The 17,574-nt window shown below is 49.9% G+C and overlaps 7 protein-coding genes across 7 annotated transcripts; 4 read left to right on the forward strand and 3 right to left on the reverse strand.

Annotated features, from left to right (window-relative positions):
* Positions 1 to 403: 403 nt before the first annotated feature.
* On the forward strand, positions 404 to 3,961 carry N7484_002112 (uncharacterized protein; the record flags this gene model as incomplete). The annotated part of the gene is made up of 4 exons (XM_057112532.1): positions 404 to 623; positions 687 to 1,311; positions 1,492 to 1,935; positions 2,110 to 3,961. The coding sequence occupies 4 exons, from the start codon at positions 404 to 406 to the stop codon at positions 3,959 to 3,961; spliced, it is 3,141 nt and encodes a 1,046-aa protein (XP_056977269.1).
* A 2,126-nt stretch (positions 3,962 to 6,087) lies between these two features.
* Positions 6,088 to 8,511, reverse strand: N7484_002113 (DUF3405 domain-containing protein; the record flags this gene model as incomplete). Its single annotated transcript, XM_057112533.1, has 1 exon — positions 6,088 to 8,511. One exon carries the CDS (start codon positions 8,509 to 8,511, stop codon positions 6,088 to 6,090), a length of 2,424 nt encoding a protein of 807 aa, XP_056977270.1.
* Positions 8,512 to 9,358: 847 nt separating this feature from the next.
* On the reverse strand, positions 9,359 to 10,122 carry arfA (putative ADP-ribosylation factor; the record flags this gene model as incomplete). Its single annotated transcript, XM_057112534.1, has 4 exons — positions 9,359 to 9,451; positions 9,516 to 9,581; positions 9,634 to 9,878; positions 9,975 to 10,122. The coding sequence occupies 4 exons, from the start codon at positions 10,120 to 10,122 to the stop codon at positions 9,359 to 9,361; spliced, it is 552 nt and encodes a 183-aa protein (XP_056977271.1).
* Positions 10,123 to 12,393: 2,271 nt separating this feature from the next.
* On the forward strand, positions 12,394 to 13,152 carry N7484_002115 (GNAT family N-acetyltransferase; the record flags this gene model as incomplete). The annotated part of the gene is made up of 1 exon (XM_057112535.1): positions 12,394 to 13,152. One exon carries the CDS (start codon positions 12,394 to 12,396, stop codon positions 13,150 to 13,152), a length of 759 nt encoding a protein of 252 aa, XP_056977272.1.
* Positions 13,153 to 13,420: 268 nt separating this feature from the next.
* On the forward strand, positions 13,421 to 14,208 carry N7484_002116 (60S ribosomal protein uL1; the record flags this gene model as incomplete). The annotated part of the gene is made up of 3 exons (XM_057112536.1): positions 13,421 to 13,439; positions 13,500 to 13,677; positions 13,752 to 14,208. 3 exons carry the CDS (start codon positions 13,421 to 13,423, stop codon positions 14,206 to 14,208), a joined length of 654 nt encoding a protein of 217 aa, XP_056977273.1.
* Positions 14,209 to 14,409: 201 nt separating this feature from the next.
* On the reverse strand, positions 14,410 to 15,663 carry N7484_002117 (uncharacterized protein; the record flags this gene model as incomplete). Its single annotated transcript, XM_057112537.1, has 1 exon — positions 14,410 to 15,663. One exon carries the CDS (start codon positions 15,661 to 15,663, stop codon positions 14,410 to 14,412), a length of 1,254 nt encoding a protein of 417 aa, XP_056977274.1.
* A 237-nt stretch (positions 15,664 to 15,900) lies between these two features.
* On the forward strand, positions 15,901 to 17,261 carry N7484_002118 (putative proline-rich, actin-associated protein Vrp1; the record flags this gene model as incomplete). Its single annotated transcript, XM_057112538.1, has 2 exons — positions 15,901 to 16,017; positions 16,113 to 17,261. 2 exons carry the CDS (start codon positions 15,901 to 15,903, stop codon positions 17,259 to 17,261), a joined length of 1,266 nt encoding a protein of 421 aa, XP_056977275.1.
* Positions 17,262 to 17,574: the final 313 nt, after the last annotated feature.

Here is a 17,574-nt window from a genome sequence, read left to right on the forward strand (position 1 = left end):
TGTTGCGGTTCTTGGCTTAGGGCGGTTATCCCCGCACTAAGGCCAAGAAGGTATGCAGCTAGATTCTGTGCCCTATCTCAACATCTGACTCAGCTGGGACCCATGTGGTTGACTAAATAGGCATAAATATGACTCATTACTATTAATTGCTTCAGAACTTACTCTTAAATTATGGAGGTGGCTATAATGCGCTGTTCGTCACTTATCTAACGTTAGGCTTTTTTTCAGAAGGATTTTCTCATGAGTTTGTGAGTCATTCGTAATCGGAAATAGATAAGACGGAGGTCCGCCGGAGCTTTTAAGGGTAAATAACATATATAAGCAGACATTGAGTGTGATCAGATTTTGAACTTATCCGTTGAAACTACCAACATTTAACCCAAACACAAAGCCGCTTCTAAAAATGTCTTCAGAAGTCATTGATATTGCAAGGATTTCGGACGGCGGGTCATCCCAACCTCAAATCCAAGCGAGGGTCGACCTTTTCAAAAATTGGAATATTCCAATTGGGTCAAAGATAATTGAAATCGGCTGCGGGCAAGGAGATTGCACCCTAGTGATGGCCTATCTAGTGGGAGAGCAGGGCCACGTCACAGGAATTGATCCGGCACCCTTGGACTACGGTTCGTTTGTCAAAAAGCAAAAGCAATCACATACGGCAAGAATCATGCTAACAATCCAAGCAGGAGCGCCCACAACACTAGGCCAAGCACAAGACAAGCTAAAGCAGAGTGTGGTCGGTAATCGGATCACATTCCACCAGTCAGATCTTAAAAGCTTTCTCGATTCCAGCGCCTCAGAACCACTTTATGACTATGCCGTGTTCGCGCGTTCAACTTGGTACTTATCATCCGCTGAAGAATTGACGCCGATGCTGGTGGCTCTGCGCGGAAGAACGAAGCACCTCTGCATTGCAGAGTACTCAACTGATATCCAAGGGGATATTGCCGCTCTACCACACCTACTGGCGGCAATTTCACAAGCGGAATTCAACTCCAGGGATAACAACTTAGACCGCCATGATAATATCCAGTCAATCATACCCCCGCAGAAGTTTCGTGAGCTGGCGTTAAAGGCGGGATGGGTATTGGAGAAAGAAGATCTTATCAGATCCCCAGAGGATCAGGAGGATGCGCGGTGGGAGGTTGCTCGCGTCCTCTCGGAAAGTTATCGCATCAGGTCGCAATCAACTAGTGGTGCTAGTCGTCAAGAGTACGCAGATGCGTTGATTGGTGCTGTTGAGGAGAGCAAGCGTGCACTTGGCCCGAATCCTAAGCTCAGAACTTTGCCTACGTGGCTGGCCTCGTGGGCGTGAGTGAAGCATGTGCTTGTTTATAAATTGGCAGATGACCAAGCAATAATTAAACTTGAACATCTCTCAGTGGAAACAGTTTACTAAAAGAGAAGTTTTTGACTTAGTAGATTTAGAAAAATCGTTCAAACTCCATGTCATACAAACTTTGGAGAGTGGCTTTAAACTGGTAATTCCAGAATCAAGTGGAGATATAGCGGGGTTCCAGCTTTCCCGCGGCGGGGTGGAACTTGGCAAGATCAGCCCAATAATCCACCATCTCACCTCCAGGGACAGCGACGGGGAAAGGCAAAATGGGACTTAAAGTCGCGATTATCGGTAAGTACTAGTCTTGGAAGCTTAAAGCAGCCTCCGCTCAGACCAGTCGCAGGAGCCGGACCTTCCGGTCTTGTCACTGCAAAAACACTCCTACACAACTTTCCACAAGGCACATTCTCTCCCGTCATTTTTGATAGTCGCCATGAAGTCGGTGGTCTTTGGAGCTCTTCAGGCACAGGGACCTTAAACCCTTCCATGAGGACTAATCTCAGTAGCTTCACGGTCGCTTTCTCTGATCTTGCATGGGAATCGGTCATGGAAACGTCGGGGGTCCCGATGTTTCCACAAGCGAGACAAGTCGGCCGGTATTTGGCTGTATATACAAAGCGATATATCCCGGATGATGTACTGAGACTCGGGCATCGGGTCTTGAAGGCTGAACGGACAGCCGAGTGTACATCTCCATGGAGGATCCTTTGGAGGAAAGAGAGGTTCGCGCGCTTTTTCATGCCTGAGAAACTGTAATAACATGATGACAGGTCCGACGGGAATTGTTCACACGAAGAGACTGAGTCGGAAGAATTCGATCTGCTCGTCGTGGCATCTGGCTATTTCGCTCAGAAACATGTCCCGTCGATTCCGGGATTGAAAGAACTTACCCTCGCTGGTCGGGTTGTCCACAGCTCGGAACTTCAGACAAAGGAGCGAATCCAAAGCGATAGTAATCATTTGGCCCATGGAAATATCGCTATTATCGGTGGAAGTATGTCTGGAGTGGAGGCTGCTTCTGCAGTGGCGCTCCACCAATCTTCAGATGCTCACAATAAAGCCCAGGTTGACAAGCACGTCGTACACCACATTCATTCGCGCCCTTTCTGGACCTTGCCAACTCATTTACCCCATGAAACCTCAGAGATTTCAGAAACCGTTTCCTTCTTACCATTAGACTTGGCAATGTATGATCTTGGCCGTCGACCTCCAGGCCCAATCGAGTATGCACTGGGAGTCATACCAAAAGATAAAATCGCAAAGACCAATGAATATTTCAGCTCACTACTGGGAGCTGAATACAAAGAATTTGGACATATGCAAGGAAACCCAAGTCAAAATATGAATTCTCAGCCACCGTGGGTGGCGATAGGGAACAACTACGCGGAGTTTGTTCGGTCCGGAGCCATACAATCCACAATGGGACGTGCAGTGTCTGTGAAGACCAATCAAGAAACTAAATTGTCTACTATTGAGATAGCCTCTGCTGATGGACAAACAAATACCCTGGATAACATTGCATCCATTGTATTGGCCACAGGGTTTACCCCATTCGACTCACTATCCCTTTTGCCCGCGGATGTCTTAGCCGCTCTAGAATACAGCAAAGAGGACCCGTTCTTGCCGCTTGTACTGGACAAGGGTGGTACAATCCGGTCTGAAGTGCCCGATCTCGGCTTTGTCGGGTTCTACCGAGGTCCTTATTGGGGAGTGATGGAGATGCAAGCCAGATTCCTCGGTGCAGAATGGATCAAGAAAAGCCGCCAACCTTTGAAAACAGAAACGCAAAGACAAAGCCTGCGAATCCTAAGAGGCCCGGATAAAAGTCTCCAGCGCGGGCAATTTCCGATGGGAGACTATGTAGGGTTGATGGAGTCATTTTCCAAGGACCTGGGAATCGACCGTACGGGACTTTCAGAGAATGACAGTCGGTCTGGCCCGGCCATTCCTGCTCGCTATACATACAAACACCCGTCCATAACTGCACATAAGGACATGTGTAATGAAAAAGAGCGCACTCTGAGCGCGTTGAAGGCTTTGTCCGATCCAAGCCATCAAAGCTTACAAGATGCCGCTGCATTGGCCGTGTTCCGAGCTCTCCATGGAACCTGGAGATTCTCCCGGGAAGAAGTTGCGGGAAATAAAGAGTCTGGAACGGCCACACTCTCTCCTCGATACCCTTCCAGTCCGGCGTATGACCGAGAGTATGTCTGCGATGAGTACTTAGATTCAGACTTAGACGAGACATCTTTTTCATGTTCTAAGCACCGCTCAATTTTTCGGTTATCAGAATCTGGAGCTCAAGATGGAAACACAGATATCGAGATTTGGGGAGGTGATCCTGTAGAAGCTGGTGAGAATCTCCAGCGACTGCATCTCACACCTTTCTACCGCAAGGAAGTCGATGGGGAATATACGCCGGGAGAACATGTGATCTATGCCAAGAGCTCTGCAAGCTCTTTGAGAGTTGAGTCTGAAACTACAAAGGTTTCTCCAAGAGGATTCGAGTATGTCTTCCATTTCAAAGGTGTCTCAATTGCTAGTTGGGAAAAACTTGAGCCGGATGCCGCGGGAGCCGAAGGCCAAGCACTTTCGCGAACCCGAACCATATACACAAGATAGACCTTCAAATTCTGATCACATTACTCAGCCTTACAAGGATTTCTAGATACATTCTCTAGGTACCTTCTGGATTTGGAAGTTGTAAACGAATTGGGCTTGGGCCGAGGCAAGAGCTCAGGTCCAGCCCCTAAAATAGAACCCGAAGTTGTTGGATAGGACAATCTGGCCTCAGATTATAGTAGCTAATATATTACGCCTAGATCTTGTTCTAAGAGTCATATATTATCTCTGTTCTGATATGGTACCTCGGCAGTGGAGGTATTTGCCACTCGATGTTACATCGAATATGACAACGTCAAATGTTCAATGAAAAACTCTACCCAGAGATCTGGACAATCTCAAGCTGCCCCTTGATTATGCATAGATCATTAATCTTGGTATCCCCCTTATCAACTGAAAACTCATCGATAATGGCATAGATCTGAGGTGGATAGTCGGCTCCGAACCGGTGGCGCTGCTCCGAACCAAGGTTACAACAACGAATTATCGATACCGAGCGAATCAAACCACGAAATCAAACAAGGCAGGAGATTTTAATAGTTTAATTGATCCAATTAACGCGGATATATCACAGTTTTCTTCCGTCTTGGCCCATCGCTACCAGCAGAAAGTGGCACCTGGACGGGTCTAGTCCGGGGTCGAGCAGGGTCGTCTACGAGCGGATTAATCATCCGGCCTAATTCACCTCTTGAGCCTCAAAATTATTCTGGTTCGCCTTCGGCCGAAAGTATATTTTGCTACCCCGGCTTCGACTTTAGATCATCTATATAAGATAAACTCCCAGGATTTCTCCGAGATAAAAAATGAAATCAAAAAGCCACTTTAAGCATCGGACTTGTCCGTACAGCAACGCCGGGTCGCATCTATAAAACCCTCCCTTGCCCAACTCAACCTTGCTTGAACATCACCACGGTATCACAAGTCAACCGCAGGTCAAGCACAATGGCAATGACACCAGAACTACCGAAACTCAACCTGGATCCTATCTCTGAATACCGTGCCTGGCAAGCCCTCTCAGTCTACTTCACAGTCCTCGTAAACCGCCAACTTCGCCGCCGCTGGCAACTCGAGCACAAATGCATGCAAGACAGACCTGTCTCAGCACGGTTCAGACCAGTCATATTCTTAGAACCGATTCCACAATTATGCAAACCACTTCGAACCCCTGTCTCCTCATTGACAATGGAAAATCTCAAAACCAAAGTGCATCTTCTTCGTGCCCGAGTTGAGAAGGGGAAGGAACTGACTTCTGAGATTGAGCGGAGGATGCTGAATCCGAAAATCGTTTTCCCAACACACTTTTGTCACACGTGTGTTGTTGGGAGTGAGACGGAATCAGAGATTTTGCTTACGAAGTGTGGGCATCGGGTTTGCAAAACTTGTCTCTCTTTTGGTGTTGATGATTGTGGGGTTTATGAGTGTAGTATTTGTTTTGCGCCGGCTTCTTTTGTGGCTAGGTCTGCTTTGACGATGCCACGCCGGGCTAGATCGGAGGAATGGGCTCCTGTTGGGGTTAAAGAACATCAGAAGAGGGCCTCTTTTGGGACATATCTATAGGACTGATTATTTTGGTTGGACTTTAATGTTTGCATATGGCGTTCTGGTTTCGTTTCCACTTCAGCGGGCATCTGGGCATTGCATACGATATACAACTTAATGAAAAGCTCTCATATTATGGTATTGATTCCTTCTTGATTCCCAGCAGGGATTAGGGCTATACAAGACATAATGTCTCAACAAGATATGTACCAAATCTTCCATGTTTGATGGCTTCTATTAAATGAAAATAGAGAGAACCCGGAAGTAACAAAAGCAAAACAAGACATCAAATGATTCATGAGCCACGGCCTGTCCAACCAGACCACCACATCAATAAACGCCTTTGCCAAACAGCAAATACCAAGGAGAGTGAAAACAGTATATCGCTGGGACTGAGACATTATACAGGAAGGATATGCAACCATGCCAGCTGATCATCAGCTATCCAATGCACTGAGCAGATCGTAGATATGAAAGACAAAAAAACAAGACGAACGTCTATTTGGGTATATGCAGGAAAGCAACAGAAAAGAACCCACAACATCAGGTTGTCGGGGTAAGATGAGAGATGAGCCGACTGGCGGTCTTCACCGATCTTCTGCATGTTCGCCATCGTCAATCACCATCTGTACATCCTTGACTGGATGTAAAAGCATGGGAGGAAGACACATGCGGCCTTCACCAGCTAATTCCTGTTGTTCACCGCCGTCGTTGTCAACGCGCATGCCGAGCCAGCGGCGCCAGAGATTAGGGGAGAACCCGGCGGAGTAAAACCAAGTTGTACCCTTGAAGTTGTGTTCCCTGTCTCCGAAAATTGAGGTACGGGCGCCACCCGAGGCGCCATTGCGGCCAGCATTGAAGACAGTCTCGAGGTACTTTGTCGGCCAGCGACGGTCGATGTAGACAGCGTGCGGCACATAGACTGCCTTGAAGCCATGGTGCAAGGCTGTAGTCGCGGGCCACATCTCGGAGAACATGCTGTGGTGGCGGAGTGCGGTCTCCTTGTGCATGGTTGTGAGCAGCTTGCGAGACAGACGGGAAGCCGTGATGATTGCAGTCCGGCGTGGGGGCATGCCATTTTCCTTGTTGTATCCAGTTACATCATCACGAAGCAGCCAAGTCGTGCCTTCGGGGTCGTACAGTGGGTTGAAGACAATCAAATCCGCATCCTCACCCACACCCCATTGGTACTGGTCCTTTTCCATGGTTGTGGGCGGGATGCCTTCACCTTCTACCTCGAAGATATCGGGCTCGTCAGGTCGGAGAGGACCCCAGACAAACTTGTCACCCTGCTGATGCAATCCGTTCATATCCCGATCCTTCTCGGTTCCATCGGGCTTGACCACGGACCACATGTTGTTAGGACTGTTCGTGCCGCTCTCTGTTTGCACGCGAACCATTTGGCGGAAGTCGTCCCACGAGCCGTGGACCGACGGGACGTAAAAGCGAGAGTTGCGCTCCCAAAGACCCTTTCGAGGCTGCGCTCTCGCCCAGTCGCTAACCTTGTCGAAGAGATGGTACCAGTGACCAGTGTAACGAGCATCCATCTCCCAATTCCAAAAGTAGTCGTATTCCGGGTGCTGGAAGGCGAAGTATTGCATGGGCATATAGGTACTGCGGTAAACGCCGTGGATGGGCAGACCCCGAGTGAAGGTTTCCTCCAGAGCAGGGTACATCAAGGCCATCTGCGCCTCAGACCAAAGGGTTCCCATTCCCCGGAATTCCTCCGGAAGTGCATCGTGAAGCACGCGCTGGTAGGTTTCATCATCCGACCAGATTTGGAAATCATTGTTCTTGACATGAATGAGGAAATGTATAGTGTATTCACCTCCAGACATCAACGAGAGCTCCGAGATCACGGATCGCATGTACATGATATCCTCTGGGGTATAGTTGAAGTCGTGCCAGGTCCGGATAACCACAGCGGTTCTCGGTAGGCGATCAGAACCGACCTTAGGCTTCGATTTGTAGGTATCCTCCGGTTCCTGCACGGTCACTTCGGGGATCCCCACGGGCATGGAGACAAATTTGTTCAAACGCGGCTCGGGCAGCTCTTTGAAGCGATGGCGGTTTGCTGCGCGACACTGTTGTTGCGCATCGGCCCAATCCACCTGCCGGAAGTCTACCGGGGGAATATCTTCCCAAACTCGCTCTGCACCATCGCGGTGGCCCTCTAAACCGGCGCCAATGCCTCCCTTCTTAGCCCCATATCCAAGTCCGTACGGTCCCAAACGTCCGAATCGGTCAAAGCACACGTCATCGCGGATACCAAGCATAGCGTTCGAGCCCATCACCGGCTCCGGGAACCCTTTGGGAACTCCAGGATAGCTCTGCGGAGCCGGGATTCGGACTGTACGATCCTTATTCAAGAAGCACTCGCGCTTCTCGCCGTATTTTTTGATGTATTCCAAAGAGTCGTAGTCCGGATACGGATTAAACACCGAGCTTGACATGCTGGGCTTCATCTCCCGCTTGTTGAGTTGCTTGTCTCCCGAGTTTTCTTCCACGGGATCGGGCATTCCATCCATACCGCTGCCAGGGTATTCAGGAACATTATCGTGGCGAGAGACCAGATTTGTGATTCCACCATGGTAACGATTGAGGAAGGGGAACCCTTCCCAAGTCGGCGGTTTTGGCGAGACAACTTTAGGTAGCTCCACAGCGACTTTTGACACGGAGGAGGAAATGGTGAATCGGAAGAGAGTGAGGATAAATACGATGAGCGATACAAATAGCGTTAAGCAGAGCCATCGCATAATCCGTTGCGGGACGCGAAAGCCCACACCGGGGTGGGTGTGTCGGAGACTCCCGCCGCTTGCGGGTGGGTAAGAAGTCGAGGAGTAACCAGGGCCTTTGTCGGTATCGGTGTCGGACTCGGAGTCATCACTGCGGTTATAATGGTGATGTTGGGGGCGGGCATTAAGATGCTGTTTTTCGATATCGGTGTCGTGTGCTCTGTAGGGCGACGGTTTGCTGTAGGCCGCGGAGGATCTCCTCGCCTGGACGGTCATAGTGGCGGGCAAAGCATTAACCTGAGACCAAACAAGATAATAAAATCCCAAGACCAAGTTGGTCTAAGCACAGATCGAATCGCCAGAAGAACAATAAGAAAGGAATTGGTAAGTTGTAGGTTTTTGAAAAAGGGGGTCTTGGTCTAGCACGCGATGACGATGTTCGTTTGGTGTTTGGGGGTTCGAGATCGTCGGCCAGGCAATCGGGCGCGGGCCACACCACCAAGACTAGAGGGTCTAAAAGTGCCTAGACTCAAAGACTGGGGGAAATTAACCGAGTAAGAAAACAGCAATAAGACTAAACAATAGCCAGGTACAAGGTGTGAAAGGGACAAACAAATACGAACGTCAACAGCGGAAAATGGCCACAAACGTAAGTCTCGGCGCTGCCAAGCCTCCGGAACTGGGAAATGAGCGATTGCGCATATTACGTGCTAAATTTGGAGAACCCTACAGTAACCTAGCAGGCTTTAGACGCATATAGATCAGAATCTACTATCATATATCATATCATTCTTGGCTCCTATATCACTTTTTTTCTTTACTGATACTCCAATCCCCTGGGAATGTTTACAATAGAAAAAAGACGTAAAGGAACAGCAATTTTGACGTGGCGCCAGGAATAAAAAAAAAGAACAAATGAGGCTAATAGCATAGCGAAGAGAAATAGAGTGGAGGGAACACACAACCGGTTGAATCGTCCTCCTAATCGAAGGTTCATTCATTGTTCCCATGGCCTCGCGAAAGAACTCCATAGTCATCATCCATCATTTGCAGATTTCCCGTGGTATTTCTCTTGCCCTGCTACATACACACACACACTACTTCCCCTTGGTATTATACCCGCTTAATCGCGGTTCGTTTTCCGGAGAGTGTCGGCGAGCCACTCAAGACCCTCGTAGAGACCGTCACCGGTAGTGGCGCAGGTAGATTGGATGAACTAGAAATGGTCAGTAAAGAAAAATCGGGGTGATATTTGGTGTAAATCTGGACTGGGGGCATACCCAAGCGCGGCGGGTCAGGCTCTGGAGACCAAGCTGCTGTGTGATCTCAGCGGGGCTCATGGCGTTCTAAATCGCAATCAGTAATCAGGTCGAACACATCTCGGGTTCATGTCCCTACAGGCAAATCTTGCTTGTTGGCGAAAACCAGGAGCAGAGCGTCCCGGAGCTCGTCCTCGTTCAACATGCGCTGCAACTCCTCACGGGCCTCGACAATACGGTCGCGATCGTTGCTGTCCACCACGAAGATAATACCCTGGGTGTTCTGGAAGTAGTGGCGCCACAGAGGACGGATCTTGTCCTGACCACCGACATCCCACACGGTGAACTGAATGTTCTTGTATTCGACAGTCTCAACGTTGAAGCCTGGAGCCTAGTCAGCACCTCCCTGTTTTGCGTTTTGCGAGTGTCCGGCTTATCGGTCTTGCGACGAGTCGAATGGATGGACCGGGGCGAACTGACCGATGGTGGGGATGGTAGTGACGATTTCACCGAGCTTCAGCTTGTACAGGATGGTGGTCTTTCCGGCGGCGTCAAGACCGACCATCAGAATACGCATCTCCTTCTTCCCCCATAGTCGGTCGAACAGCTTAGAAACGGTGAGACCCATGTTGGCGGTACCTCGAAACCTGAGTGGGAATTAGTGGGTGTTGTCGGAGGGAGAGTTGTAAGGAGGGGGAAGATGGGTGCGGATAGGGAAACGTGTTGTGGACGGATTGGGAATCTCAGGGGTGTGGGTTTGGCGAAAGCAATGCGGAAGGGGTGATCGACAAGGCAGTGCTTACCGGTAGAAAGGTATGAATGGGGTTTCGTAAAGTGGATAAAAGGGGAAAAGAGATGAAGAAGACAAAGTCCGGGAGGAAGAAGAGAGAAGGGGAGAGAGAGTCGGTGTTTTTTTGTTTGGGATTACAGAAATACGCTGAACGGCGGCGGTGGGCGTAGTCTCGGTCACCCAAGATTCAGTAAACGCTCAAGACAGATCCTCGATTGATGAGCTGATCACTATATAACAATATCCGGTTGAGGTTTCTATAAATTCAATGTTACCTAGAAATCTAGAACCAACAATGTGGCTTGATCGCTCTAACGCACGAAAAGAAAGGACACGGTGTCGTACGTACTGAAAATACCGGTCGGAGGCGAAGGGGCCCCAGAACCAAGGGACCCAGATCAAGGCCCCGCTGATAGGTTGATGACTTATCGCGGCGCCCCAGTCTCGTGCCTTTCACTCTGCAATTCTGGGAAACGCCATCAACTGGGAGTCCACCGCCGCGTCATGACATGGCGGCTCGTGTATACGTTCTGCAGATCGGTACGCTTTTACCGTTGATTTTCCAATATTACAAGCAAAGTCTTCCTACCACCGTCAATTGATCCTGAATCTCGCTTACCACACACACACTACACGATAACTCGGCAATAGATTCAACCCCTTCAAACCTGCCAAGTCCCCACTGGGTCTCCGCTCTAGAGAGGGCAATGGATCTAATCGTGCCTCGTGGAGACCAACGCCGGCAACTGCATGGGCCCGTGCAGTGAAGACTCTAGGGCTGCGTAGATGGAGCTACCTGGGTGCATCTTTGGTGGCATGATATAATCCGTTTCGTTCGTTGTTCGTCGGCATAAAGTGATCTATAAGAAAACTTACCACATTAAATTGGGTCACGAAAGCGGTTCAGAAAATTACTGGAAGACTATGCGGTGAACAAGAATACCTAACGCACGACCATAGAATGAGGTTTTCTTATATCTTGGAAAAAGCTTTTCAAGTTCTAGAAATCTTAGGAACGGACACATAAGAAAAAGAGCTAATAACTCCACCGAACTCCTTCTAGATTGGCTAACATTTGTGATATAAATCTGGAGCTTACTATATTATAGGTTATTTGGAGCCGCTTGTATCACCATAGATAGAGTTGACCAGTCGAAATGTCAAGTTACAATCGGCGGCATCATTTCAATTGCGACAAGGTACATGCACATAGTCCACGAGGGAAAATATTCCTAAAGCCATGCATTATAACTCAACAGTGTCCTTTCAAAAGCGAAGTCTTGTGCGTGATCGACTTTAAACCTTAAACCTTGTCTGCCTGCTCTGTCAATCCTTGGATATCACCTATCTTCTTTGACCACGTACACATCGCTTAGGTTCAAGCTGACCACGACTGGATCTTACAATTTATACAGCGGTCTTATATCTTACCCATTGATGTCCTCGTGACAGATATCGTGATTGCGCTTACCTGCGGCCAATCAGACCCTACAGACGCGCTTAACCATATCAGGCAAAGCGTGGATTGTTTTCACATAAGGATTGAAGCGAATATTCCACTCCGACTCATTATGACTGCTACCTGGGTACAAATTGGACATTTAGTAACTAACGATCTGTTATCGCCTACTTGACTACATAGGGTATTACAATTAAAAGACGCCATTTTCATAATAACTGGAGGTACATGGGCAGTCGTACCGGAGACTTTCCCAAGGTTGGTGAAAATATATGTATGCCATGGAGCAAGGCTTGTACAAATTGAAACCACTCCTCTGGCTTGATTCTTTTTCTCTTGCCTCTCAAAATTTTTTGCTTATTTCCATGTTTCGTCATGAATGCACCTGTGTTATTTTTCGGACTAGGCTCCTCACAGACCTCATTCTGAAGTGCAGATAAGAACCTAAGACTCAATCAGCCACGGGTGCAGTGAGTCACCTGGGTAGACCTCGGAAATTGCCCATAAATACCGAGGTTCTTGAAACTCCCCATCCTAACGAGAAGCTTGAGCCCATGAGTAAGCTGAAGAGGAGTCAAATCCCCATTGCACATCTTTTACGCTACGTTGGGAGTTCAGTCCTTGAAACCTCCCAAGTATCCGGCTTCACCATGAGTGCCCCACAAACCCCAGGGGAGGCCATCCTCATCCCCAAGACTTTTCATTCGCAACAAAGCCTGAACGAGGTCGTGGAGAGATACAAAAATCTCCGGCTGCACGGCCTCCAAGTTGATCCGAAATCATTTAGCTCAACTTACGAAGTAGAGTCCCAATTTTCTCCTGCGACGTGGCGATCCCGGCTTCAGAACCCGGCGGGCCAAACATTCGTCTCAGTCGCCAACTCTGACACGAACAATGATACCCAAATCGATACTGTGGTATCTATAGAGCCCAAAGACCCCGACACATCACTCCAGCGACTACTGAGAAAAGACTGGATCGGCATTGTCACACTGCTAGGTCCAGTCCTATTTAAGTCAGATGCCGATAAAGGGACACCTACCAAACCATGGAATGTTTTTATTGAGGACCGAAACTATGTCATTCCCCAGTCTGATCTGAACAGAGATGCCAAGAATGAATACATTGTGTACTTGGTTGTTGCGATGTTTGTCTTACCCGATGCCCGGCGAAAGGGACATGCTTCTCGGTTGCTGGAAACTTTAGTCCAGACTGTTCGGAAAGATGCTAATGCTCGTGAAGCATCCAAGGCGAGCATCACAATTCAGGTTGAGCCTGAAAATGGTGCTGCGCAGCGACTGTATGAGAAGTTGGGGTTTGAGGTGTGGGATAAGGCGCTTCCGTTGGATAATAAGCGTGGAGAGACAAATTACGTGGTCGCATTGGTGAAAGAGATTGACCTGGCCTAGTTCAATGGCATTTGCCTACCTGCTTATCTTGGTGCAATGAATATGAAAGCATTATAATTGCAGTATCTCTAGGTTGATTCTAATTCGCCGTCAGGTGACCCTAATACGCTGAGTCATCGGCCTCGTTTGAGGGCAAGGCTAGTCCGTATTAGGTTTAGCGCCTCCTCGTGCCCACAAGCGGAGAAATTTGCGGTAACCTTTTTCTTCTCTCTCAAGACACTTGCGCTGAGCCACACCTTAAGTATTCTTTTGGAAGACTGTCGCCATCATGTCCAAGATCACAGTCGGTATGTTATGGTCCAATACATCTTTACATTGAAATTGAACAATCTCTAACACCCTCTCAGCCGGAGTGCGCGAGAATGTCCAGTCTCTGCTGGAGTACTCGCTCAACGAGAAGAAGCGTAACTTCCTCGAGACCGTTGAGCTTCAGATCGGCCTGAAGAACTACGACCCCCAGCGTGACAAGCGTTTCTCTGGTACCATCAAGCTGCCCGTTGTTCCCCGTCCCAACATGGCCATCTGGTGCGTTCTCATACCCTGCCACAACCCCGCTAAAGGCCGGTGCAAAACTCTGAACAATTACTGACGGATCACAGTGTTATTGGTGACCAGCACGATCTCGACCGTGCTAAGCACCACGGCATTGATGCTATGTCCACCGACGACTTGAAGAAGCTCAACAAGAACAAGAAGCTCATCAAGAAGCTTGCTCGCAAGTACGATGCCTTCCTTGCTTCCGAGGCTCTGATCAAGCAGATTCCCCGTCTGCTCGGTCCCGGTCTGTCCAAGGCCGGCAAGTTCCCTACCCCCATCTCCCACAACGAGGACATGGCCAACAAGGTCAACGACGTCAAGTCCACCATCAAGTTCCAGCTCAAGAAGGTTCTGTGTCTCGGTGTTGCCGTCGGCAACGTTGGTATGGCCCAGGAGGAGCTCGTTGGTAACCTCATGTTGTCCATCAACTACCTTGTCTCCCTGCTCAAGAAGGGCTGGCAGAACGTTGGCAGCCTTGTCATCAAGGCTTCCATGTCTCCCCCCAAGCGCATCTACTAGATTCTCATCACTTCACTGTGCTGAGGTCTGGACGCGTCCGAGAAGTGAGGGTGTCATAGTTTAGTGACCCTAAAAAATAAAATGAAGCTCACGACTTGGTCTCAATCATTTCCCAAATACTGTAGACTGCAGATGTAAACATATGTGTTCAGTGTTATGTATTGCTTTACATGGGATACTATAGTACATGTATATCGATCCTTATTGCATGCCCGCCATCAACTCTGTCTTATCCAGAACCATGCCGCGCATGCCAATAAACTCGCGTAGACTCTCCCACTCCTCGCCAACTTCTTCGCCACGCATATAGGGGTCCTTAAAACCCCAGGCCACCGCAACCCTATCCATGGCCGCCCGCTCTTCTTCACGCAGCCATCGCTGCCGCAACGGGATTCCAGACAGCCAGACCACACGCTCCATCTGATCATTGGCTGTAGTGATAGCCATAATTCCAAGAGACGATGTACCACCAACGTAAGCCAGGGAAGCAGCAAAAGCAATTCCAGTCGCGGTGCTAGGATCCATAGTATGCTGGAAAGTGGCTGCCCATGTAGCAAGGGCATAGCATGCAGCAGGGGCCACAGCTAAGCCAGCCAACGGAACACTGGCTTTTTTGAAGACCTTCGCACGGTGGAAAGCAGGCGCACAGAAGGTATTATCGATGATCGCCAGAACCAGCGAGAGGTTCTTCTGCGCAATAGCCACATTCAGAGCCATATTGGCCAGATCAGCGGGGACAGCACTGTTAATGCTCTTAGGATTCGGCTTGAGGTACTTGACTGGCGAACTACCTTCCTCTGGAACAGGTTTATTGGCGTACATGTGGAAGATCTCCGGAAAGTGCTCTGCTCGCTCCAAGAGGGTTTGTGTCTTCGTGTAGCTTTCCAGGGCTTCCGGGGTGATGAACACCTTCTCGTCCTTCAAAAGATCGGTTATGATACGGGAGATCTTGTCGGCCAATCGGGGATCTAGGTTGGGTGACGATTTGGTTTGCTGCGTGGGCTTGGTGCTTTTCTCCTCCATGTCAAGTAGCGATGAGGTCGCATTTCCTTCATCATTTGCGGAACTCTCGGGTTTGTCGTTCTCTCGCGATGCTAAGGACTCGGCGATCTTCTGGCATTTCTCAAGTAGTTCCACCACGGCTTCGTTGGAAGGGACTTGGTCTGACTGTTGTAAAGCTGATGCATCCTCTTCGATTTGTCGGATAGCTGACCCGACATTGACAGACTCCGATGCCAAGGTCCGCGAACTGAGAAGCGGGTAGGATAACGGGGATCGAATATTTGTTCTTGGCAACTGTAGCGCAGGGTTATTGTTCGAGGGTCGACTTTGGGTCGTAGTGGGAAGCCGAGCGAGGGGAAGGCGTTGCGGTGTCGCGGACGAGAGTTGACAGAATTGGCAGACAGGGCCTTGCGCCCTTGAGCCACGTTGGGCTCTCAAGGCTACTCTTTTCATGGTGAATTGGGCGTTGGGATAAAATGGGCGGGCGAGGACCGAGCTGCGGATTTTTAGGAGAGAGGCTCTCAAGGCGGAGGCGGCGCCCCAGCGCTCTGACGTCTACTTCTGCCTTACACACCTTCTAGTGCACACCTTCTGCTCAAGGAAACATCATTTCCCCTCTAAATACGCGATTTGCACTCCCATGCCGCATCATAAACACTACTCTTGTCATATCTAACGCTCTCTTTTGACATGCCTCCTCCTCCTCCACCTCCGCCGCCGCCGCCGCCTGGAGGACTAGGTGGCCCTCCCCCACCACCTCCTGCAGCTTTACCGACCAGGCCTTCGAAAGGTGAAGTCAAAGACAGGGTATGTACACTGATCCTGACGTAGCTATGATACTTCTTAAACCAGCCATATTGGTTCGGCCACTGGGAAATGCAGTCGATTAACGACGTGAACAGGGCGCTCTACTCTCTGATATTCACAAAGGCACTCGATTGAAGAAAGCCACCACCAATGATCGATCAGCGCCTATTATTTCAAAGTCTGGAGGCAGCTCAGCTGCACCGCCCATGGGAGCTGCACCTCCAGTTCCAGGCATAAGACCACCTCCCACAGGACTTGCACCCCCAGTCCCGTCTGGACCCGCCGCCAACAGATTACGAAGCAACAGTGAAGGGGTATCTGGCTCGGATGCAGCGGCCAGTGCTGCAGCACCACAATTAGGTGGTCTCTTTGCGGGTGGAATGCCCAAGCTGCGTAGTCGCGGCGGTGTCAACACGGGCGCCAACCGAACAGACTCTCCATATCTATCTGACTCTGAAGCGTCTCGCCCGGCGCCTTCTGCAGTACCTCCAAAACCTCCAGGCGCCCCTAGGCTACCTGGAGCACGACCCCCGCCACCTCCGTCTTCAGAGTCAGCGCCTGCACCACCTATAAACCCGTTAGTCGCAAGCTTGAAGAAGGCCCCCCCACGACCCGGCTCCAGGCCATCATCCACTATCTCTTCGGCAACTGCTCCCGAGAGCCCTCCTCCGCGTGCTCCTCCGCCACCTCCTGCGGTAAGCAGGGCACCACCACCTCCGGTGTCTCGAAAGCCATCTGCACCCCCCCCCCCTCCTCCTACAGCTAGTCCAGCGGTGCCACCCCCTCCCCCTCCATCTGCGCCCCCTCCAACAACAACACGAGCTCCGCCTCCCCCTCCACCTGGAGCCCCGCCATCACTCGCCGCGCAGGCTGCCCGCAGTGCTCTTGGACATCCGCCATCGGCACCACCAGCTGCAGCACCAGCAGCTCCTCCTCCACCTCCACCAGTCTCTCCTCCAAGCGCTCCTCCTCCGCCCCCCAGTGAGCCATCGCCATCACCATTCCGTCCATCGCCTGTTGCTTCCCCGGCGCCAATGAATCCCAGTGCTTATACTCTCACTAATGGCGGTTCATCCCATGCGCCAGCCCCGACCCAATCCACCAATGGCCACATCAACATCGTGGATCCCCGCTTCAAGTTCCCAGGTGATGCGATGCTTCCGGCTCCTCGAAAATTCACCAAGACCCTTCCTGTCAAATATCGTGCCGGGAAAATCAGCAGCGTTCCGTACCATCTTAAGTGAATTACGGATTGATTTGAGTGCATGGGACATTGCGGGCGATAGATATGCACAGACAGTAAATTGCTACATTATATACAACTTTCCAAGTTCAATTAGGACCTTAAAGCCTTTTTACTATACATTCCAATGATCTTGTAAGCTCAAGTCCTGTATTGCCTAGATGGCGCAGGACCGCCGATAACCGGCTGTTGGCGGATCCCGTGGAGTTCAATATGAGATTACCAAATGCTGATTTTCCACTCCATTCATTAGAATTAGTTCGTGTCAATCGATCAACTGTGGTAGTGCCAGCCCTGGCAAGAATATTTGGAGT

The sequence above is a fragment of the Penicillium longicatenatum genome, assembly GCF_028827895.1.
Source record: "Penicillium longicatenatum strain IBT 33135 chromosome Unknown contig_1_segment0_segment0, whole genome shotgun sequence".
Lineage (NCBI taxonomy): Eukaryota > Fungi > Ascomycota > Eurotiomycetes > Eurotiales > Aspergillaceae > Penicillium > Penicillium longicatenatum.